The sequence below is a fragment of the Myotis yumanensis genome, unplaced genomic scaffold (assembly GCF_028538775.1).
Source record: "Myotis yumanensis isolate MYYU_CA2020_CCGP unplaced genomic scaffold, mMyoYum1.0.hap1 SCAF_2, whole genome shotgun sequence".
Classification (NCBI taxonomy): domain Eukaryota; kingdom Metazoa; phylum Chordata; class Mammalia; order Chiroptera; family Vespertilionidae; genus Myotis; species Myotis yumanensis.
The window spans coordinates 160,146,954-160,167,229 of record NW_027223753.1 but is presented as its reverse complement, the minus strand read 5'-3'; the positions used below and the strand labels follow the sequence as shown (position 1 = coordinate 160,167,229).

General features: G+C 49.9%; 1 protein-coding gene across 1 annotated transcript in view; it reads left to right on the top strand.

Moving 5' to 3' along the window:
- SEMA5B (semaphorin 5B) overlaps positions 1-10,845 on the top strand; it is a 115,128-nt gene extending 104,283 nt beyond the window's left edge. Inside the window, exons 12-22 of the mRNA XM_070403580.1 lie at positions 4,599-4,716; positions 4,869-5,050; positions 6,172-6,315; positions 6,481-6,628; positions 6,745-6,970; positions 7,174-7,392; positions 7,851-8,021; positions 8,125-8,274; positions 8,494-8,538; positions 8,987-9,192; positions 9,417-10,845. Of these exons, the coding sequence (XP_070259681.1) occupies positions 4,599-4,716; positions 4,869-5,050; positions 6,172-6,315; positions 6,481-6,628; positions 6,745-6,970; positions 7,174-7,392; positions 7,851-8,021; positions 8,125-8,274; positions 8,494-8,538; positions 8,987-9,192; positions 9,417-9,575 (1,768 nt within the window). The 3' untranslated portion in view covers positions 9,576-10,845. The remainder of the gene's footprint in view (positions 1-4,598; positions 4,717-4,868; positions 5,051-6,171; positions 6,316-6,480; positions 6,629-6,744; positions 6,971-7,173; positions 7,393-7,850; positions 8,022-8,124; positions 8,275-8,493; positions 8,539-8,986; positions 9,193-9,416) is intronic.
- The last annotated feature ends 9,431 nt before the right edge of the window (positions 10,846-20,276 follow it).

Here is a 20,276-nt window from a genome sequence, read left to right as displayed (position 1 = left end):
GAGGGTTCTGGCAGGGTTTCCTGAAGGTTAATTGGGATAATCAGCATAAACCACTGTCACTGTTGTCATCCCTATTGTCAGCCCCATATAGTTACAGCCCACTTAACTTCTTCTCTGTCCCCTCCGTTCAGAGATTGTCTTTATTTGTGAAACCGCAGTGCTTATCAGGGAGAGGTGGGGGCAGATAGGAGACGGCGCTTTGAGTCAGCCCCCCGCCCCCAATCTTTGCTCCTCTTTCTTCCCTAGAAGAGACACAAAAGCCTAGCTGGGGTGGGATGGAGGTGAAGAACCATGTGGAGCCTGTATACCCTTCCCAACTGTGCCCCCAATCAGTTCCCCATACCTTAGCTTCAAGCAGTTTCACAAATTTGGCAACAGAGACACTGGCATTTAAGGGGGAAACAAAAGCTTATTCCAAAGCCAAATGGAGATATAGCTCAGACTCCCACCACGGGAGCCTCCCCCAAACTGCTGCTCTTCATTTCTGAGCTAATCAAGAATGAACGGCCTTTAGCTGGCAGAGCCACGGCCACACCGGCTCCTGTGCTCTTTGCAACACAGAGACCTCCTGGCTGTGCCCATCTGTCCTTGAGATTTGAGAGACAAATGGATCTCCTGCTGCCAAGGGTTGTCCTCCAGCCCCAGGAGGGTGTGCTGGGAGCCAAGCAGAGGCCTGGAGAGCAAGGGAAGAGGCAGGATAGTCCTGATGTGGCAGCCAGGGGAAGGGGGAGGGTGGCAGTGTGCAGGCAGTGAAGCTGCCCTCAGCCCCAACACGTGGCTCCCTCAACAAGACACCAGACATTCACTTAGCCCTCCCATGCTCAGAGCCCTTTGCAGGGCTGTCCGTGTGAGAGGAGCGAGGCAAGATGAACTAAGTCTGGAACGCTTTCATTTTCCTCGGAGTTCTGAATGTGTGGCTGGGGAGAGAAACCTTGGCTTGTATCTGACGTGTGGGGGGAGACAGGGGTGCAGTGGGAGGGACTCGCATGCTGGAATTGGACACACCCGGGGTACCATCTCAGTTCCATTGTCTACTATCGATATGATCTTCAAGTTCTTTAACCTTTTGTGCTTCAGCTTTTTCATTGGGAAAATAGGGTGACAGTGATGGAGCAAATCCTGTTAAATTTGGGCTGAGTCATTGTAAGGATTGGGAGTAATACTCATGAAGCATCAATCCAGCGAGTCATAAGTGGTAGCTAGTGTTCTTATTCCTTTTTCTCTCTAGAAATATATTCAGGGGTCTCCAGCCTCCTGGGCTTTCTGGAGTCTACAGTCTCCAACCTTGAATACAGACAGCGCTGCTTGGCAGTGAATCACAGGCTCCTGCTGATGGCATTTCCCCCATTGCTTGTGTTCATTAACCCTTGTGTTGCTGTTAAACTTTTCACATGTGCCTTGGTCTTTAAGAGATTGTAAAGCTTTGAAGGTAAACTCAGTGTCCCAGTATTTTTTATATTCCACCAGGGGCCATGCCCAGCCCAAGGCATCAACTGGCCTTGCACACTTGACTGATCCTTCTTGATTTGTCCTGAAAGGAGGTTGGTGCAGGAGAGGAGTGCGGAATGGGGCTGGAAAGTGGATTGAGGCCAACTGAGAATGCCAAGGGAGAATTTTTATTTGAATCCTGTGACTGTGGGCACTGAAGTGGTCTTAGAGCAGGGGCATGACAGAGTGAATGGGTGTTTCATAAAGATCAATCAGAGAGTGGCGGGCAGCACTGTCGTAGGGCAGATGGTTGGCCAGCATGAGCTAATGTGGCTCTGGCCAGATCTGAAGTAATGGGGACTGCAGTGGAACAAGAGGAAGAAAGCTGCTGCTGGGACAGGTCCCCACTCACATAGTGCTGCAGAGAAGGGACAGGCAGGTTGCATAGCATGGCCAGGTGGAACAGCAAGTTAGAAAGAGGTCAGTTGGGAGTCTGAAACTTTCATCCTATTTGGCGTCCTGAGTTTGGGATAAGGGCCATTTGTGTGTTCAGTGAAAACCCTGCCATAAACCTCTGGGTGGATGTAAAAATGGAAAATGTGACGTTTCATTATTGCAAAGTTAATAAACTGGCCGGAGTAAACCCGTGCAGCCACCAAGCTGTGCACTCCAGAGTCTGGAAGCCAAACTGTCTATCATACAGTGTACATCAGGATTTGCGCAATATGGGTGGGTTGTCAGAGTTTTATCCTAGGATAGGCATTTCATGTTTTTTCCCCCCTCATTCCTTTCAAAGCTGGCAGGAGGATGAGGGTGGGTAAGCCGAGCGCCTTTGGGGGGCCCCCCTCCTCTGCCCAGAATCTAGGAGCTTATGTCCAGCCCTCTCCTTTCACTCGGGAAAATGTAGGTTCTGTGGGGCACAACCAGAACCCTAGCCTGACCAGGGAGAGAGACCAGGGCTCACAAGAGGGGGAGCAGGGAATGAGGCTGACTTGGCTCTATAAAGCAGGTGTTTTTGCATGACCCACCCCTTCCTCCTTCCAGCATGCCAACCAGGCTGCACTGGAGGGGCGTGGCCTCTACCTCAGCTCCAGCAGGAGGAAGGCTCAGGCAGTGGTTCTCAACCTTGGCTGCACTTTAGAATCACCTGGCAATCTTTTTAAAATCCTGATTTCTGGGCCTCATCCTCCGGAAATTCTGTTTCTTTGTTACTAATGTTGTGGCCCCACAAAAGAAACAGAATTTCCGGAGGATGAGGCCCAGAAATCAGGATTTTAAAAAGATTCCCAGGTGATTCTAATGTGCAGCCAAGGTTGAGAACTGTTGGCTCGGAGAGTGTCTCCTCCTGAACTTCCTCCTGACTTTCCCCACCTCTGCTGCCATCTTAAGTAACAGCCACTTGCTCCCAAGCTCCTGGGACACCATTGCTACCCTGGACAGCTCCCATTTAGAGCCTTAGTGCTTGGCTCTGAAAACTGCCTGCTTGCCACCTCCACCATCCATCTCTGATCCCCCTCTGAGCCCATGGAATGAGCCTGTTCCCTTCTATAATGGCTGCTTGAGACATTGAAGTAAAAAAGGCATGGTGATACATTATTGGTCTGATGGCTGCTTTTAAAAAACAACACACAATTCTAAACTGCCACCCAATCCTACAGTCAGAGACACAGTTTAACTCTTCCCTGCTTGGAGCTTTAATTTTCTTAAGAGTGTTCCCTGCCCTGGAAGCTTTTGAGCTTCATTTGGCTTAAGCAGTGAATGTAGACAAGAGAGCTCAGGCACTAGCCCCAGCGCAGTCTTGCAGACCTCCCCAGGCAGCCAGAGCCAGGGCCAGACAGAACAGGGCAGGAGTGTCCTTGGAATAGGAGAGGCAGAGAGGGCAAGGGATCCTTAAGACAGGGGGTGGGGTGGGGTGCAGGGGGGTAGGAGGGTGGGGTTGGGGCTAGCATCTACTCTGAGGTTTTTCTTTGCTCCTTTCTTGTTCCGTGACGGGTTGGAAAGACAGGGTACTTTATGTCTGGGCTTTGGAACGTTGACAGAAGTGGCCCTGAAACAGCGGTTCTCGGCCATGCTATTCATTAGAATCACCTGGGGAATATTTAAAAGATCCCAGTGCCTGGGCCTACTCCAGTCCAAAGGCCCAGGTAAAGGCAGGGTTTTGTTTGTTTGCTTGCTTAAGGTTTTTAAAAGATTCCCAGGAGATTTTAATTTGCAGTTAAGACTGGAAACCACTGTTCTAGAACTGGATAGGCCAGAGTTTGGTATCTTTTTCGGAGAGCTGGGGGAAATGCTCTCAGGAGTGGGCTTTATTGAATTCTATCTGGTTGAATTTGCTAGCTGCCAATTTGGTCCAAATGTCAGCACGTTAGCAGAATCTGAAAACCACAGGTTGCTGGGGCTATGCTTACACATCTATTTAGTCCCATAATGTCTAATTTGATGCATTCTGCTGGCAAAACACCCCCCAATCAAACCATTGACCATAAATGAAAACATGAGTGTATTTATACTGTACAATTTACACAAATTGTGCTTGAGTGAATAAAGTGGAAACAGATTCTAGAGCAACAGATGAGTGTTCTGCATTCCCAGGTGGGCCAGAGTATGCTTCCTGGGCTCCCGCAAGGCCCTCACCCACTAAAGTCCCAAGCCCCACCTCCCTTATGCAAGGTCAAGGGTTGCTGGAGGAAGAGACAGCATTGTCTTCTTTGACCTCCGCTGCTGACAAGGGAAGCCCCAAGGCCTTTCATAAAACCTCTTTTCTCTCTGGAGCCTGGTCTGGAGGCACAGACTATTGAGTTCACTAAAAATAAAGAACTCACCTGACAGGTGACTCTCCCTGAATCTTCAATAAGACACCAACAGGGGCAACCCCTTGACTCTTTAGTATAGCCCTTTAGCCCTCAACATCCCTGGCTCCACTGGCCAATGGAAAGTCCCTCTGCAGACTCCAGGAGGATAATAACAGTGCCTTCATTATTGGGTTGTTGTAGTACATTCTTACATGCTTGTAAACCACTTAAAGTGATGCCTGGCAAACAGTAAGTATTCAAAGAACTTGTCATTGTGGAGGGGAATTGGTGCCCAGAGGGGCGTGGCCAGGTGTATTCTTGGGGTGCAGAGAGGCTGGGAGGCCAATGGGCTTGAATCTCGGGGCCTCTGTCTGGCAGGGCATGCCTGGGGGCGCGAGATCCGTACTGCGGCTGGGACGGGAAGCAGCAACGTTGCAGCACCCTCGAGGACAGCTCCAACATGAGCCTCTGGACCCAGAACATCACAGCATGTCCTGTGAGAACCCCTTCGCCCCCCCCCCACCTAGGACATGTCCCCCCATTTCAGGCTGTGACTCCCCAGCAGAATCCCCACACCCCCTAGGACCTCCTGACTTCCCTACCCCTGCCTTCTGTGACTGGACCCCCGCCTCTGATGTGTGTCTGCAGGTGCGGAATGTGACACAGGACGGGGGCTTTGGCCCATGGTCACCGTGGCAACCGTGTGAGCACTTAGATGGGGACAACTCAGGCTCTTGCTTGTGCCGGGCCCGAGCCTGTGATACCCCTCAACCCCGCTGTGGGGGCCGAGACTGCCTGGGGCCAGCCATCCACATTGCCAACTGCTCCAGGTATGTGTGGATACAGGGTTTGCATGGCTACTGTCTTAATCTGGAGTGGGGCATCCCTAGCCAGATGTTTGCACTAAAGGGTAGAAACCACGTCAGTGCTTTACAGGCAACTGGACAGGTAGCTAAAGTCTGAGGCAGGAAACATGAGCATTGGGGGAGCTTCTTCTTCAGTGGGAAAGAAGTTCTGCCTTGTGAGAACTCTTGATACAAAGACGAAGGCTGGACAGACTTGGGAGTCACCCCTGGACAGGCCTGAGTCCTAATAAGCCTTACTGTCCCAGACATGCGGGGCAGCATGGCATGGTGGAAAGGCAGGCAGGCCTGGTGCCAGTCCTGGATTGCCACTGCCTGGAGGTGTGACCTTGGCCCAGCCACGTAACCACTCTGAGCTTCTCTAAGTGGGGCCAACACTCCCACCCCAAGGGTTGTTGAGAGGGTTACAGGAGGTGATGTGTATAAAGTGCCTGCACACTGCCTAGTACTTGGGGACCTCATGAAGTGGTTATCACAAGTAACCCCCAATTCTGGACACTCGTAAAATAACCTAATTCTGTATACATTTATTAGTTTAACTGTCGCAAGAACCTGATGGTGGTAGGCATACAATCATTATCCTTACTTTAAAGATAAGTGTATGATGAGGCACACGGAAGGTTTTAGTCACTTGCCCAGGCTTATACAGCTAGTAAGTGGTAGAGCCAACATTTGAAAATTGGAGTCAAAGTAGACAGGAGTGAGTGGTGTTTAAGGTTGGAGCAAAGCACTTGAGGGGGTAGAGCAGGAGAGGGAGCATGGGTTTGAGTGCAAGAATCGGCTAACCAAGAAGGCTGAAACAAAGGTTGCAGATCGGTTGCACATTTTCTAGAGAATGTGTCCCTTTGTCCCTGTGAGTAGCCCCCATGTCCTATCTCTGTACCCTTAGCCCTGAGCACAGTCTGATATATGCAGGAAGGCTCTCAGCACATGTTTGAGGATGGATGGATGGATGGATGGATGGATGGATGGATGAGTCACTGTCTGGCACTTCCTGACAACAACAAGTCCATCTGCCCAGATGTAGACTAGATCAGAGAAGCTAGGGCTCAGATGTCATCTGTCTCTGTCTCCTCCGACCCCGCCAGGAACGGGGCGTGGACCACGTGGTCATCGTGGGCCCTGTGCAGCACGACCTGTGGGATAGGATTCCAGGTCCGCCAGCGAAGTTGCAGCAACCCTGCTCCCCGCCACGGGGGCCGCATCTGCGTGGGCAAGAGCCGGGAGGAGCGGTGAGCTAGTCTGTGCCTGGGGGGTGGCCTCGTGGAAAGTGGCTGGGGTTTTCCAGGTGATCCAGTGGACTGTCGTCCTTCCTAGTTGGCACTCCCAGTGCCTCTTACTAGGGAAGGGGGCGCTTGCTCCCCAGAGGGCTGACCCCCGCCCTTCATGCCCCTTAGGTTCTGTAACGAGAACACGCCCTGCCCAGTACCCATCTTCTGGGCATCCTGGGGCTCCTGGAGCAAGTGTAGCAGCAACTGTGGGGGCGGCGTGCAGTCGCGGCGTCGGGCCTGCGAGAATGGCAACTCCTGCCCAGGCTGCGGCGTGGTGAGGGCCGGGCTGGACTCGGAATCTGTGACCTACAGGAGGGTGGGCCGGGCGGGACCGCGGGGCAGGCCTGGGGGCTGCAAGGCTATGAAACAGCCCCAGCTCCTATCCCCAAGGAATTCAAGACGTGCAATCCGGAGGGCTGCCCCGAAGTGCGGCGCAACACACCCTGGACGCCGTGGCTGCCCGTGAACGTCACCCAGGGCGGGGCGCGGCAGGAGCAGCGATTCCGCTTCACGTGCCGCGCGCCCCTGTCAGACCCCCACGGCCTGCAGTTTGGCAGGAGGAGGACGGAGACCCGAACCTGCCCCGCAGACAGCTCGGGAACCTGTGACACAGACGGTACAGCCCCTCGCCCCCGTCCCACCCTCCCCACCGGCCTCCCTGCTTCCCCAGCGCAGAGCGACGGGGAGGGGGCGGGGACGTGGCCGGGGCGGGGGCGTGGCCTGGGGGCGGGCGAGGCTGGGAGCAGGGGAGGAGCTTTGGGTGGCTCGGTTCGGTTCGGAAGAAGCCCCTGTTGCTGAAGCCAGTCCCTCCACCCTCAGCCCTGGTGGAGGATCTCCTGCGCAGCGGGGGCACCGCCCAGCATGTGGTGAGCGGGGGCTGGGCCTCCTGGGGCCCCTGGTCGTCCTGCTCCCGGGACTGCGAGCTGGGCTTCCACGTCCGCAAGAGGACCTGCACAAACCCCGAGCCCCGCAACGGGGGCCTGCCCTGCGTGGGGGACGCCACCGAGTACCAGGACTGCAACCCCCAGGCTTGTCCAGGTAACCCTGTGCTAAGTAATCCTGGGAAAACTCCACCAAGGGAACCCCCATCGAGGAGACTCCCAGGCCACAGCTCATGCTCGGGTGACCTCTTCTCCTTGCCTTCTCTGTACAGGGGCCCCAGAGCAATAGTCCTGAGCAAGGACTCAGCAGCCCCTCCCACAGAGCAGAGCTTCCTCACCTTCCTGTCACTTCTTTTCTCTCCTCTAAGTGGGTTAGCCTGATAAGGAGCTTGTTTTGAGTTGGTTTTTGATGACTCCTCTGCAGCCTGCCTTTCCCCTGCCACCCCTGACAGGGAGGGGCCTCTCCCCGCAGTGAGCTGTGGGAGTCGGGTTGTAGCGGGTGTTGAGGTCTGTGTGGCCCAGGGCAGAAGTGGCCTTGCCTGGGAAGGGGCAGAAGACTGCCTCGGGGTCCTGCCTGCACCTGCAGCTCCCCTCACACACCCTATCCCCTTGTAGTGCGGGGCGCCTGGTCCTGCTGGACCTCCTGGTCCCCCTGTTCAGCCTCCTGCGGTGGTGGCCACTATCAACGCACACGGTCCTGCACCAGCCCCGCGCCCTCCCCAGGCGAGGACATCTGCCTGGGGCTGCACACGGAGGAGGCACTGTGTGCCACGCAGGCCTGCCCAGGTACTGAGTACGCCCGGCCCGGGCTGGGGAGCACCACGGAGCCCTCCAGTACCCACCAGAGGGTGCTGGGGCATTTAACCTCGTCCCAACCCACAACCCACAGAAGGCTGGTCACTGTGGTCCGAGTGGAGCGCATGCACTGAGGATGGAGTCCAAGCCCGCAGTCGGCACTGTGAGGACCTGGTCCCAGGGCCCAGCACCTGTGCTGGTAACAGCAGCCAGAGCCGCCCCTGCCCTTACAGCGAGATTCCCGGTAGGTCTTCCAGCCAGCCCCTTCTCACCACCATTTCCCACTGAGCCCCAGCTTCCTTCCCTTTCTGAAGCATGTGCCCTGGGGGGTGGGGGTGCAGGATAGAACATCAGGGTGGGAGGCAGGTAGTAGCCCCAGGCCTATCCCACAGCTCAGTGCTGACCCAGGGGGACCCCTCTTGCCCCCTTCCGCCCCAACACCCTTTTGCTTGTCTTCCTGCAGTGATCTTGCCTGCCTCCAGTGTGGAGGAGGCCACCGGCTGTGAAGGTAAAAGGAACCTGCCCCCCACACCTTTATAACACTGTCCCCTACCCTCCTCTTCCAGGAGGAGGCCCACCTTACTTTGACATTTGGAACCTCTCCACCTCCCACTCCAGATAGACAAACCTTGTGGAGGTTCCCCACTGCTTCAGACCATGTGGAGGGGGCTCTGGGCAGTTTCATCCATGCCCCCCATCTAGGAGGCAGTCATCAAGTCTATACTCAACAAGTCACAAGTCACCCAACTCCACATCCTCTGCTTGCCTCTGACCCAGGCCCTAGGTGGTCCTGTGGGAGCGGCCCCTGGTGAGGGGCTGCCCAGCCTGCCTGTTTCCATTGGCTCTGGGCTCAAAGCTCTTCCTTTATGTCTCTGAGCCTCCTATTGGGATGCAGCTGGGAGGCTCTCCGCTGCACAGTGGCCCTTTCCTTACCACTTAACCTCTCCCTTTCCCAGGGTTCAGTCTCATCCACCTGGTAGCCACGGGTGTCTCCTGCTTCCTGGGCTCTGGGCTGCTGACCTTGGCCGTGTACCTGTCCTGCCAGCACTGCCAGCGCCAGTCCCAGGAGTCCACACTCGTCCATCCTGCCACACCAAACCACCTGCACTACAAGGGTGGGGGCACTCCTAAGAATGAGAAGTACACACCTATGGAGTTCAAGGTGAGAGCCCTCCTATAGAAGCAGAGGGCAGGGTGATGGGTGCAACGGTTCTGGCTCTAAGGTGGGCTTACTGGGCTGGACACTTGGGAAGGTGTTGTGAGCAGGATACTACATCAGCAGTTAGAATGTCCTTTCATTGACTGGCTCCTGATCTCCTTAACCTGGCTGTCTGCTTTCCCTGTCTGTCCCTTACCCCCTTTTTTTGTTCCTTCCTTCTCCCACAGACCCTGAACAAGAATAATCTGATTCCTGATGACAAAGCCAGCTTCTACCCATTGCAGCAGACCAATGTGTACACAACTACCTACTACCCTAGCCCACTGATCAAACACAGCTTCCGGCCCGAGGCCTCACCTGGACAACGGTGCTTCCCCAACAGCTGATACCACTGTCTTGGGGACTTGGGCTCCTTGCCTTCCTAAGGCACAGAGCAGGTGGAGATGGGACTGTGGAGCCAGTTTGGTTTTCTCCTTCTGCACCAGGCCAAGAACTTGCTGCCTTGCCCTGTGGGGGTCCCATCCGGCTTCAGAGAGCTCTGGCTGGCAGTGACCATGGGAGAGAGGGCTGGCTTCAGGCTGGCACATGGCTGCAGTTCCAGCTCAGCCCAGGTCTCTCATGGCCGCCTTTCGACTCACCATCATGCTAACCTCCCCTGCCATGTCTGGGTTGTGGACCTAGTGGGCATGTGAGGAATTGGAGAGTAGAGATGGCAGGCGGGCAGGCTCTTAGGTTGGGGTTGGAAATGACAGCCGTGTAGCCATCATGGGCTGAGTCTGTCCCTCTCTGGCTGGCCCCAGAAAGGGCCTGGGCTACAACATGATTATCTCTGAAAGGAATTAATCCAATGGCCTCAGAAGCTCTGGATTTTCTGCTCAGGGCTGGGCCATGGTGGTGCTGCCACAGTGTGACAGAGGGATCACGGCTGGCCCAGGTTGTCCACCTGTGCCTAGCAGTGTGTACTTTGCCCAGACACATACCTCTGGTGAGAGGCAGTGAGGACTGAGGACTGAAGACTCGTGTTTGCTGAGAAGCCCTTTAATCTGGGCTGGCCCAGACCTCAGCCTTGTCCTCCGAATGCACGGGAGGTGGCCCAGGAGGAAAGGAGGCAGGAGCCCAGCCTCCGTGCCGCTATGGAGACTGTCTTCCAGTCGCTGTTCAGAAGAGCTGTTGGCTGAGACCTGCTTGGGAGATGCTGGCCCTTCATCTGTTCAGGAACACACACACACACACACACACACACACACACACACACACACACACGATCACAACCTGCTACAGCAACAGAAAGGATGCTGGGCTGTGGCATTATTATTAAAGATGATATCCAGTCTCCAAATGGAACTATGTCTTCGTGCATATGCGTGTGGGCTCCTTCTTGGGATGGTCTAGTCTAGTCAGAGTGGCACGCTGGGGTGACAGATGGCTGCTCAGGGTGGAGGGAATAGCCCAAGTAGAGTTTGACTTTAATAGAGGATATCTTTCCATTTGTGAGTACGATCACACATGTCTCTTTTTGGAAAAGAGAGTAGGGATAAACAAATCCACAAGTGGGAACACAAGGTATGCCAGTGGCAACACGACAGGAGAAATTTCTGCCTGTTCTCTTAGCAGCTCTTCCAGAGCGGGAATGTGTGAGTCCAGCAGGGGAGAATTGATGAGGGTTATTTTATGAGGTTTTTACAATGCTGAGTTTAATAAAATCAAAATTGACTGAGAAATGAGTAAAGCTGTGAGGTGTAAATGAGTAAACCTGTGAAGCCCCATGCAGTTTTTGCTGGGTTAAATACAAATCACCTCAAAGTCTCAGCCCACCACATCAATGCTGCTCTTTTGGATGAGAATGATGGACATGTTAAATTTAGAGAGCAATTTCCTCATTAGTAATTAGCTGGATCAATTCTCATAGGATTCCCAGCAAAACCTACTTGTAGGTCAGTCTGTAAAGGCTGTGATCCTAGTGGTAGAGGAGGAAGAAAAGAGCATTGCTGGACCCCATGTCCTGGAATCCCTGTGCTTACCAGGACAACTGAAACAGCAACATCCTCAGGCCAGGGTGGAGCCTGTCAGAGAGCTCAAGGACAAGGAGTATTTCTGCAGCTTTGGGATTTCTCACTGGGTTCTTGTTAGCCTCATGAGTCCAGAACTTGTGGAGGCCTGGCAAGGGGGGATGGGAGGCGGGGGGGGTGTTAGTGGTTAGATCTTAGGGTCTTGATTTCCCTCGGATCTGGTAGAGCCAGTAAAGTTCAATCATGTTTGAAAGCCGTGTGCCGGCTTCCCAAGGGCCACTCATGTATGTCCAAGTGGAGGGAGTATATTGGTCTGTAGGAAGTAGTCATGGAAAAATCCCAGATAATGCCCACCCCCTGTTGACTGCAATGGCACCATTGGGAAGAAATCAATAGACGCCATGGCAAAATGCCTCTCTCTCTCTCTCTCTCTCTCTCTCTCTCTCTCTCTCTCTCTCTCTGAATTATGTTTTTATAAAAAACTGTTGTGGTTTTGAAGGCATGACCATTCAGAATGCATGAAGGGATCCACATCATGCATGGTTGATATGGCTACTCCTTAACCAGCCCTGGCTCAGAGATGAGGAAACCAGGATTGTGCTCCTTGACAAGGAGGGTGTAGTACTCTTTGGCAGATGCTTGAAGCCTCATAGATGGCTGCATGGTGTCAGGAAGCTGAGGTGTGAAAGATAAGGGGGCTTCAGGAGCTCAACTGGCTCAGCAAGAGAAGAAGGAAGATGCAGGGTCTAGTGTCCCAGGCCTTCAATAACATGTGAGTGTGTGTGTGAGAGAGAATATGTGTGTGTGTGTGTGTGTGCGCCTTTTTATTATTAAAGTAATATGTGTTCATTGCAGAATATTTAGATACAGGAAACCAAAAATATAATTACAGTTATATTAAAAACCAAGGCAGAGACTTAGGGATTTAAATGGTGGTGTGAAGACATTTCTTCCCCTTCTCTCAACAGCACTCCAAAAGCAAAGAATACAAAAAACAAAAGCTCTGTCACTATTTTCAATAAAACTAGGATGTATCTATAATCCCAAATCATAACACATGAAGACAGAAACAGATGGAGGAATCTCAATCATCTAGTGGAGTGGATGTAGGTCAAATCTGAGCACCCAAGCAACATCAGAAAGAATCAGTAATTGGAGGAACCAGGTATTAAGAAAGGTGAGATTAAGGTGGGAGCATGAAAAGAGAGGGGTTGGTTGAAAATCTGCATGTAAACTTCAGCTAGACCCTCAAATTGTCTTCATCCTGAACTTTTACAGCTAGGTCTCCACAGGGGGCAATATTCCTGTTCCCTTGAGACACTGAACCAGAGAGGCCCTGGACATGGGAATGCTAGGCACAGAGGTGGGTGTGTGGCGATAGCCTGTTTAGACAACTAGTGCCTGTATGATTTTCTATGGACTGTATGATTATCAATGGGCATTAACAGTTGCCCTTTCCAGCTAACTCCAAGACCCTGGCACCCAGGTTTCTCCCCCTCTGACTCTAGGCAGGAGATTGGAAGAGGGTTCTTTGAAGAAACAAATCAAGTCTACGGATTCCAAAAGAATAAGCCAGCTAGTCATCCATGCAACAGTCCTAAAGCGAAGTACACTCAATAATAAGCAGTGCCCAAGCACAGAGAGTAATGGGTACAGACATCAGAAAAAAGTGCCAACATGAAAGAAAGACCAAAACAAGTAAACAGATAAAGAGGACTTCAACGAAAATACAGGTGGTATATGGAAAAGCACATTTCAAAGACACCATAATTCTTCAGAATAAGTGAAGATATTGCATTCGTGAACTAATATAGGATGCAATAAAAAATTTAAAGCCAGCCCTTAGAAATGAAAACATATATATGACAGCAGAAAAAAAAAATAGTAAAGGCATTTAAAGATAAAGGAAATTTCCCAAAGAGTCAAAGAGATGGAAAATAGGAGAAAAGAGTAAGAAAATTAGAGGATCAATCCAGGAGGTATAACAGCCCATTAAAAAACTCAGTGGAGGGCCCTCACCAGGTCACTCAGTTGGTTGGAGCATCCTTCCACACACCCAAAGGTTGTGAGTTTGATTTCTGGTCAGGGCACATACCTAGGTTGCGGATTCCATCCCTGGTCTGGTGCATACAGGAGGCAACCAATCAGTCTCTCTCTCTCTCTCTCTCTTCTTCCTCTCTCTCTCAAATCAATTTAAAAAAAAAAAAAAAACAAGAGTCCTGGCCAGTTTGTCTAAGTGGTTAGAGTGTGGGCCCACAGACCAAAGGGTTGAGGGTTGGATTCCTAGTCAAGGGCACATACCTCAGTTGCAGGTTCAATCCCCAGCCCTGGTTGGGGCCTGAGAGGGAAGGCAACCAATCAATGTGTCTCTCTTACATCGATGTTTCTCTTACTAACAAAATTTAAAGTTAGAATACAGTGGAAGTTATCCTCAAAATTCTGGAAAATAATGTTTGGGTGTGAATTTTATACCCAGCCAAACTATGAATCATATGAGAATAGAATAAAGACAATTTCAGGCATATAATCTCAAAAAATGTATCTCACATGTGCTCTTGTTTCATTAAAACAAAAGAGTAAAAAAAAGAGAATGTGGATGCAAAAGAAAGGGGATATAACACAGTAAGGGAGTGAGGAGAGAGCAGCGATACAGATTAGGAGGATAGCCCTGCACCAAGAGGAAAAACTGGAACATCAATAAATCGACAAACAGTAAGTGTAGGTGAGGATGCAGAGAAAAGGGAACCTTAGTACACTGCTAGTGGGAATGCAGACTGGTGCAGCCACTGTGGAAAACAGTGTGGAGTTTCCTCAAAAAATTTAAAATGGAACTGCTATTTGACCCAGTAATCCCACTTCTAGGAATATATTTTAAGAATCCTGAAACACCAATCAGAAAGAATATATGCACCCCTATGTTCATAGCAGCATCATTTACAATAGCTAAGATCTAGAAAAAGCCCAAGAGTCCATCAGTATATGAATGGATTAAAAAAAACTGTAGTACATTTACTCAATGGAATACTATGCAGCAGTAAAAGAGAAAGGATCTATTACCCTTTGAGACAGCATAGAGGGACCGAAGATGATTATGCTAAGTGAAATAAGCCAGTAGGAGAAAGACAAATATGATCTCATTTATATGTGGAATCTAATGAACACAATAAACTGATGAATAAAATAGAACCAGAAGTATGGAAACATGGAACAGACTGATGAATCTCAGAGTGTGTGTGTGTGGGGGGGGGGGGGGGGGGGGGGGGCGGGTAGGAAGAGATTAACCAAAGAACTTAAATGCATATATGCATAACCCACAGACAACAGGGTGGTGAAAGCCTGAGGTTGGGTGGGAACCGGGTTGGGTGGGCAAGGAGGAATAAGGGGGTGGGGGGACATCTGTAAACTCTCAACAATAAAGATCTATAATAATAAAAATGCAATATGCTAATTAGACTGGACATCCTTCCAGACGACCTTCAGGACAAAGCCAGGGCTGCAAGGGAAGCCCAGGTCCTGGGTGCTAGAGGGAAGCTGGTGCCAGCAGCTGCTGGGGGAAGGAAGGCCTACTCTTGCATGAATTTTGTGCATTGGGCCTCTAGTAAAATATAAAAATAATAGTCTGGGAGCCTCAGAACCTCTTTCAGCAGCTGCCCTAGGAGTGAGTCAGAGAGGGGAGACAGGGCCTTGTTTGTAGAGCTCCACAGGGAACCTCCTGTCCCACCCCCACCATTTGAAGTTCAATTTATATATATACAGTGAGGCCTTGACTTACAAGTGTCCAGACTAACAAGTTTTTCGAGATACGAGCCGTCTCTCGGCCGATTTTTGCTTTGAGTTGCGAGCTAAAATTCGGGTTACGAGCCAGCTTCAGATACCCCACCACTAGTTGGCGCAGCGAACATCACAGTGAATGCCACAACATCAGCCCAGCATCACGTGTCTCAGTCGTTCACTTTATGATTTGACATACGAGTAATTTGAGTTATGAGCTCCGTCATGGAACGAATTAAACTCATAAGTAAAGGCCCTACTGTATCTCATTTGTTTACATCATGGAGGATGTAAAATTTGAAAAACCCTAACCTAAAACATTCTATTATATAAGTGCTATTTCTATTACACAGATTTATCTATTCTATTACATAAATTTATTCTACTCTATCATATAAATGTATCATTCTATTACATAAATTTATCATAATTTAAATTACTCTCATTTGTTTCAAAATTTTCTTTATCAAAGAATGCTATTATGAACCTTATCCATATCTCTATGTCCTTAGGATAAATTCGCAGAAGTGAGGGCTCCTAACGTCTAAGGCCAAACATCTTGCTGGTGGGAATGCATCCCACCAGCAGTGTATTCTCATTTGATTATTACTAACCCTAACCACTAACTCTGATAAGAGCTGTCCTGTCCAAGCACAGTACCAAGTGCTGTGCATTGATATCATCTTCAATTCTCACTGCAATCCTAAGAAGGTACTAATGGCATGCCCAATTTACAGATGAGGAAACTGAGGTTTAATAAATTTCATTGCCCAAAGTCACACAGTCTGTAAGAGGGCCAGAATTTCAACCTAGGCAGTCCATGAGCTTATTATCAACTTGATAGTTTTTTACAGCACAATGGTTTACATTTTCATTTTTAAATATTTAGTGAGTGACCATTCCCCCCCCCCCCCCCCACCACCACCATAAGCATACTGGCTATTTGGACTTCTTCTTTTTAAGGGGGATGTTCTGTTCCTTTCTCTTAGGTGGCCATCTTTTCCCTATTGGTTTATAGGAGCTCTTGTATATAAAAAATATTAAATCTTGGTCAACGGATTTAAATATTTCTCTAATTGAGCCTATGCCTATTTTCAAACATTGAATTTTTTACATAGTCAGAACTATTGATTTTTTAAAAATGAAAATTGCACTGATTTTGCATGAACAACCCTGAAGTAATGACCCTTCTTGCGGTCACCACCATGAATCTCAGGTATGAAGACTTTAGGGGACACATTTCTCTCCTGTACACCCTGCCTGGTAAGTAAGTAAAGACGGGTCCAGGTTGGGGGATGATCAGTTTGGAGTTTGACTTAGGAAGCTCCCATCCTTATGCTGTCCCAAGGAAAGGGGATGTCTAAGCGAGAAAGAGAACAGGGTGTAGGTTGAGCGGTTCATGTCTCTGGGAGAAGGAAATACAGCTGGGCCCCTTCTACTTACAGGACAAGTGAGCTTTAGATGAGAAACAAAACCGAGGGCTCCTCTCTCAGCTGGCAGAGACTGGCCGCAGTGGTCAGTAGTTATTCCAACCCGGAGTACAGGGCACCCTTGATCACAAGCCGGGTCTCTGAGCAGGTCAGATGGACCCTTCAAGTATCCCAGGGTAGGAGCGCATTAGTGATGCAAAGAGATCCGCTCCCCACAAGGCCAGGGAGGGGTCGCTGACAGGAGGCGGTACACCTGCATGAGGTCCTCTCTGACTCAATGCTGGCTTCTGAGTCCTGCTTCCAAAGTCATACAGCACAATTTAGCTCTCTCTGTGCAAAATTAAAATTAGTCTGACTTGGTACACGTAGTCTGGGAACAGAGGATATTGCCCCAAACTTGTCTGACAGACAAAAACAGGCAGGCACCTCTCCCGATAGGGCCCATTCTGCTTGCTCATTCTGTGGGAGAACAGACGTGGGACAGAATGTCAAGAGCCCAGAGTCTCTGGCTTTACCTCTCACTAGATGTGCGACCTCAGCAAGTCTCTTCCCTTCTCTGGGTTTCTGTTTTCTGGCCTATGTAATGGTAGGTAGGACCTAAGGTCCCTGCCAAATTCTGTGATTCCCAGAGCTTTGGGGGGGGAAAAAAATCTTATATATGGTGTTTTTTCCCCTTTGGGATGTTTTACTAGCCAAGCACTCCAGTGTTGCCCCAGCCCTGGCCTCACTGTCCTCAACAGGAGCCTGGGGAAATGTCTTCCTCAGAGAGTCATCTGGATGAGTGCTGTCTCCCCGATTTGCAACATTCTAAAAGGGGAGCTTCATTAGAGAAGGGTAACACAAGGGTCCAGAGTCCCGAGTTCCTAAGACCTGATTGGGTCCCCAAGGATAGTCTTCCATATGACTCTGTGGTCAAATGGCTTGGGTGTCCCTGGCCCTGGGCCTCTGCCCAGGTCACTCTGGCCTCAGCTGCACCACTAGGTTATCCCGCAGAACTCCTGGAGAACCTGCAGGCCAGCCTGGGAAGGACTCCTGGCAAAGCTTTGTCCTCATCCTGAGCTCCCTCAGTGCCCGAGGGCTGGCCAGCTAATTCCACGTCCAACTGTGCTCAGCCTCAGGGTCGGACTCCTAACTCTCAAAGTCATTGGAAAGTTCATCTCTATCCGGGGCATACTCGGGGCATTCTTATCCAGCTGTGCCCAGCATTGGCCATTCTCAAACATAAGGGTCACATCCTTCCCCCAAGTAAGTCTCCTTTGCAAGATTCCCGGGGGCGGGGGGGGGGGGGGGGGGCAGGCTGTAGGTAGGCCCTGTCACACAGCTCTCCTAGGTGTAAGCAGGTAGCGCCAAATTCCTCCTCAACCAACAGCATTTCTCTCCTTGCACGTAAGTGTACAACTTTCTTCAATATATTTTTCAATACATTTCTTTAATGAGCATAGTGGATATTTAGAAAGAATGCATGCATCGGGTTAAAAAAAATCAAACAGTACAAAAAAGAAATCCAGTGACAAGTGAGTCTCTCGTTCTTGGTTCTTGTGTCCCAGGTTCCCCTTCCCTGAGGCAGATAGAGGTGGACACACAAACATATCTGTATGTTTATGTGAATGTACATAAAATGCACCAATGTTTGGCTTTGACCTTGATATTCAACCCCAAATCTGTGAATTGGCCTCCACTCTCAACTTCTGGAAGTCTAAACTGCTGAATGTGTACTTTGTCATCATTTATAGAACTCCTGAGCTTGTGCCTGGTCTACAGGCATGATTATATAGGTTACCATTGTATCGAATCAGCACATCAACTCTAGTGGTTTGCACAGGGCACGCCACTTAGATTTATTGTTAATAGATGATACTTGCTATAAATGTATACCCAGACCTTGAAATAGAAATCTCCTTATGCTTCATATGTTAAAATACTATATATGTATATTTAGTATTGTAAGAGTAAAATGCCACATTAACGATGACTGTGAAACTGCTAATTGTATTTCCAAACACAAGTAAGCATTTTAAAATAGTAAATAAATATGGGAAAAGGTTGAGAGTTAAAAGAACATTGTGAGAGAATGATTCATGATAGTCTTTGTGAGTCAACAAATGTTAAACAATTTTACAGAGAGTTAGTCAAGGTTATTTCATTGTCCCTCCACCTCCAAGGAGTCCCCTCCTTCCCCGCATGGCCCTGGTTCCTCAGGCACCTAGTCAGACCCTCTCAAGGGTCCTGCCACACCTGTTCTTTCACCATCCAACTCTGTCTTTCCGATGTCTTCCGTTTCCTAGGACCATGTTCTCTAAAATACTAGCTGGATAAGCAGATTCCTGCTTCATATAATTTCCTTGCATTAAAATAATTGGGCTTTCCAGGCCTCACCTAAAAGAAGTGATGCTGGGACTTTCAAGACCTACCTGGCAGGTGAGACCGACATTTTAGGTAGAGGGACACTTGACACTTGACACTTCCTTCTTCCACCCCTTTCCATCTTTCAGGAGTTGGGAAAAGGCCTGGGTTTCTCTCAAACTCCTCCATGGCTTCCTCCAGACCCTCTACTGAGCACTTTCATCTGCGCAAGGAGTGGGGGTCTCTCTGGCTGCTTGGGGCATCTTTTTGTACTTAGAAGGTTCCTGTGTTTTCTTGATCTTCATTTTAATGTCTGTATAGGACCCTGGTCCCTAAATAGCAATATAAAGGCATGGCATTATTTCAACTTGATTTGTGGCAGGGGATTGGGACAAGCAAGCATGGAGAGAACCAGACTTCCATCTGAACCCCACAGAATGACACTCAAAGGAACGCATCAGACCTAGTCCTGTCAAGTCTATTGTTCCCAAAGCTCTGAAGCAGCCCCACCCTCACACCAGGCCTCCTCCCATCTGACAAGCAGCTTGGTCGTTGGTTGGCTCCACCTGCCACAGGGTGGCCTGGCATGAAGGACTCAGAAGCCCAAAGGAAAATCAGCTAAGCCAATCAGATTGGAACTCTGTGGGATTTGTGATGAAGAATAAAGATAAGATTGGCCAACAACAGTAGAAGAATGGAGCAGACACAGAGACTCCACTGAGAAGAGACTGGGCTGACTGAGAGAGATGGGGGAGGGGTGGCGATGCCCTTTCTTGGCTCCACACATCTTGCCTTGCTGGGATGGCTGAGGTAACTCTGTGATTCCTGTGACCATGGAGCACACTGTCTCACGGACAACCATGGGTGCAGCTCAGAACTCACTCTTCTGGTCCACCTTCTCTTCTACCTTCTCCCTCCACTCAATATCTGGCCAAGGAGATTCTCCACCCACAGGGTGTAAGACTGGCCTGGCTCATGATCTTTACTTTTAAAATTTTCTTACAGAGAAAAGAGGAGTCTGAAATAGTCATGTTTGCCTTCCTGACCACATCCAGAAGCAATCGATGTGCTCAGGTAAATCCAATTCCCTGAACGTCTTCTCTCCCTCCTCCGAGAGGCACACTAACATCCAGCCAACAACTCTCGTGCACCTGCTGGTCCTGAAGGGTAGCAGTGGCCATTATTTTTATCTTTTTTTTTCATACATACTTTCTGAAAGAATTTTGAAAAATTTAGTTACATCTTCAGATTTTTACATTGACATCTAGAATATTTCATCATAATGTAAAGAGCTGCAAAGGATGTAATTTCTGGCATATTGTAAATACTGGCATCCTATATAATGAAAGGTTAATATGCAAATCGACCGAACGGTGGAATGACTGGTCACTATGATGCACACTGACCACCAGGAGATGCCCCCCAGTGGTCAGTGCACTCCCACAGGGAGAGCTCCGCTCAGCCAGAAGCCCTGAGCAGGGCTTATGGCTGGTGAGCACAGGGGCGGTGACGGGAGCCTCCCAAACTGCAAGAG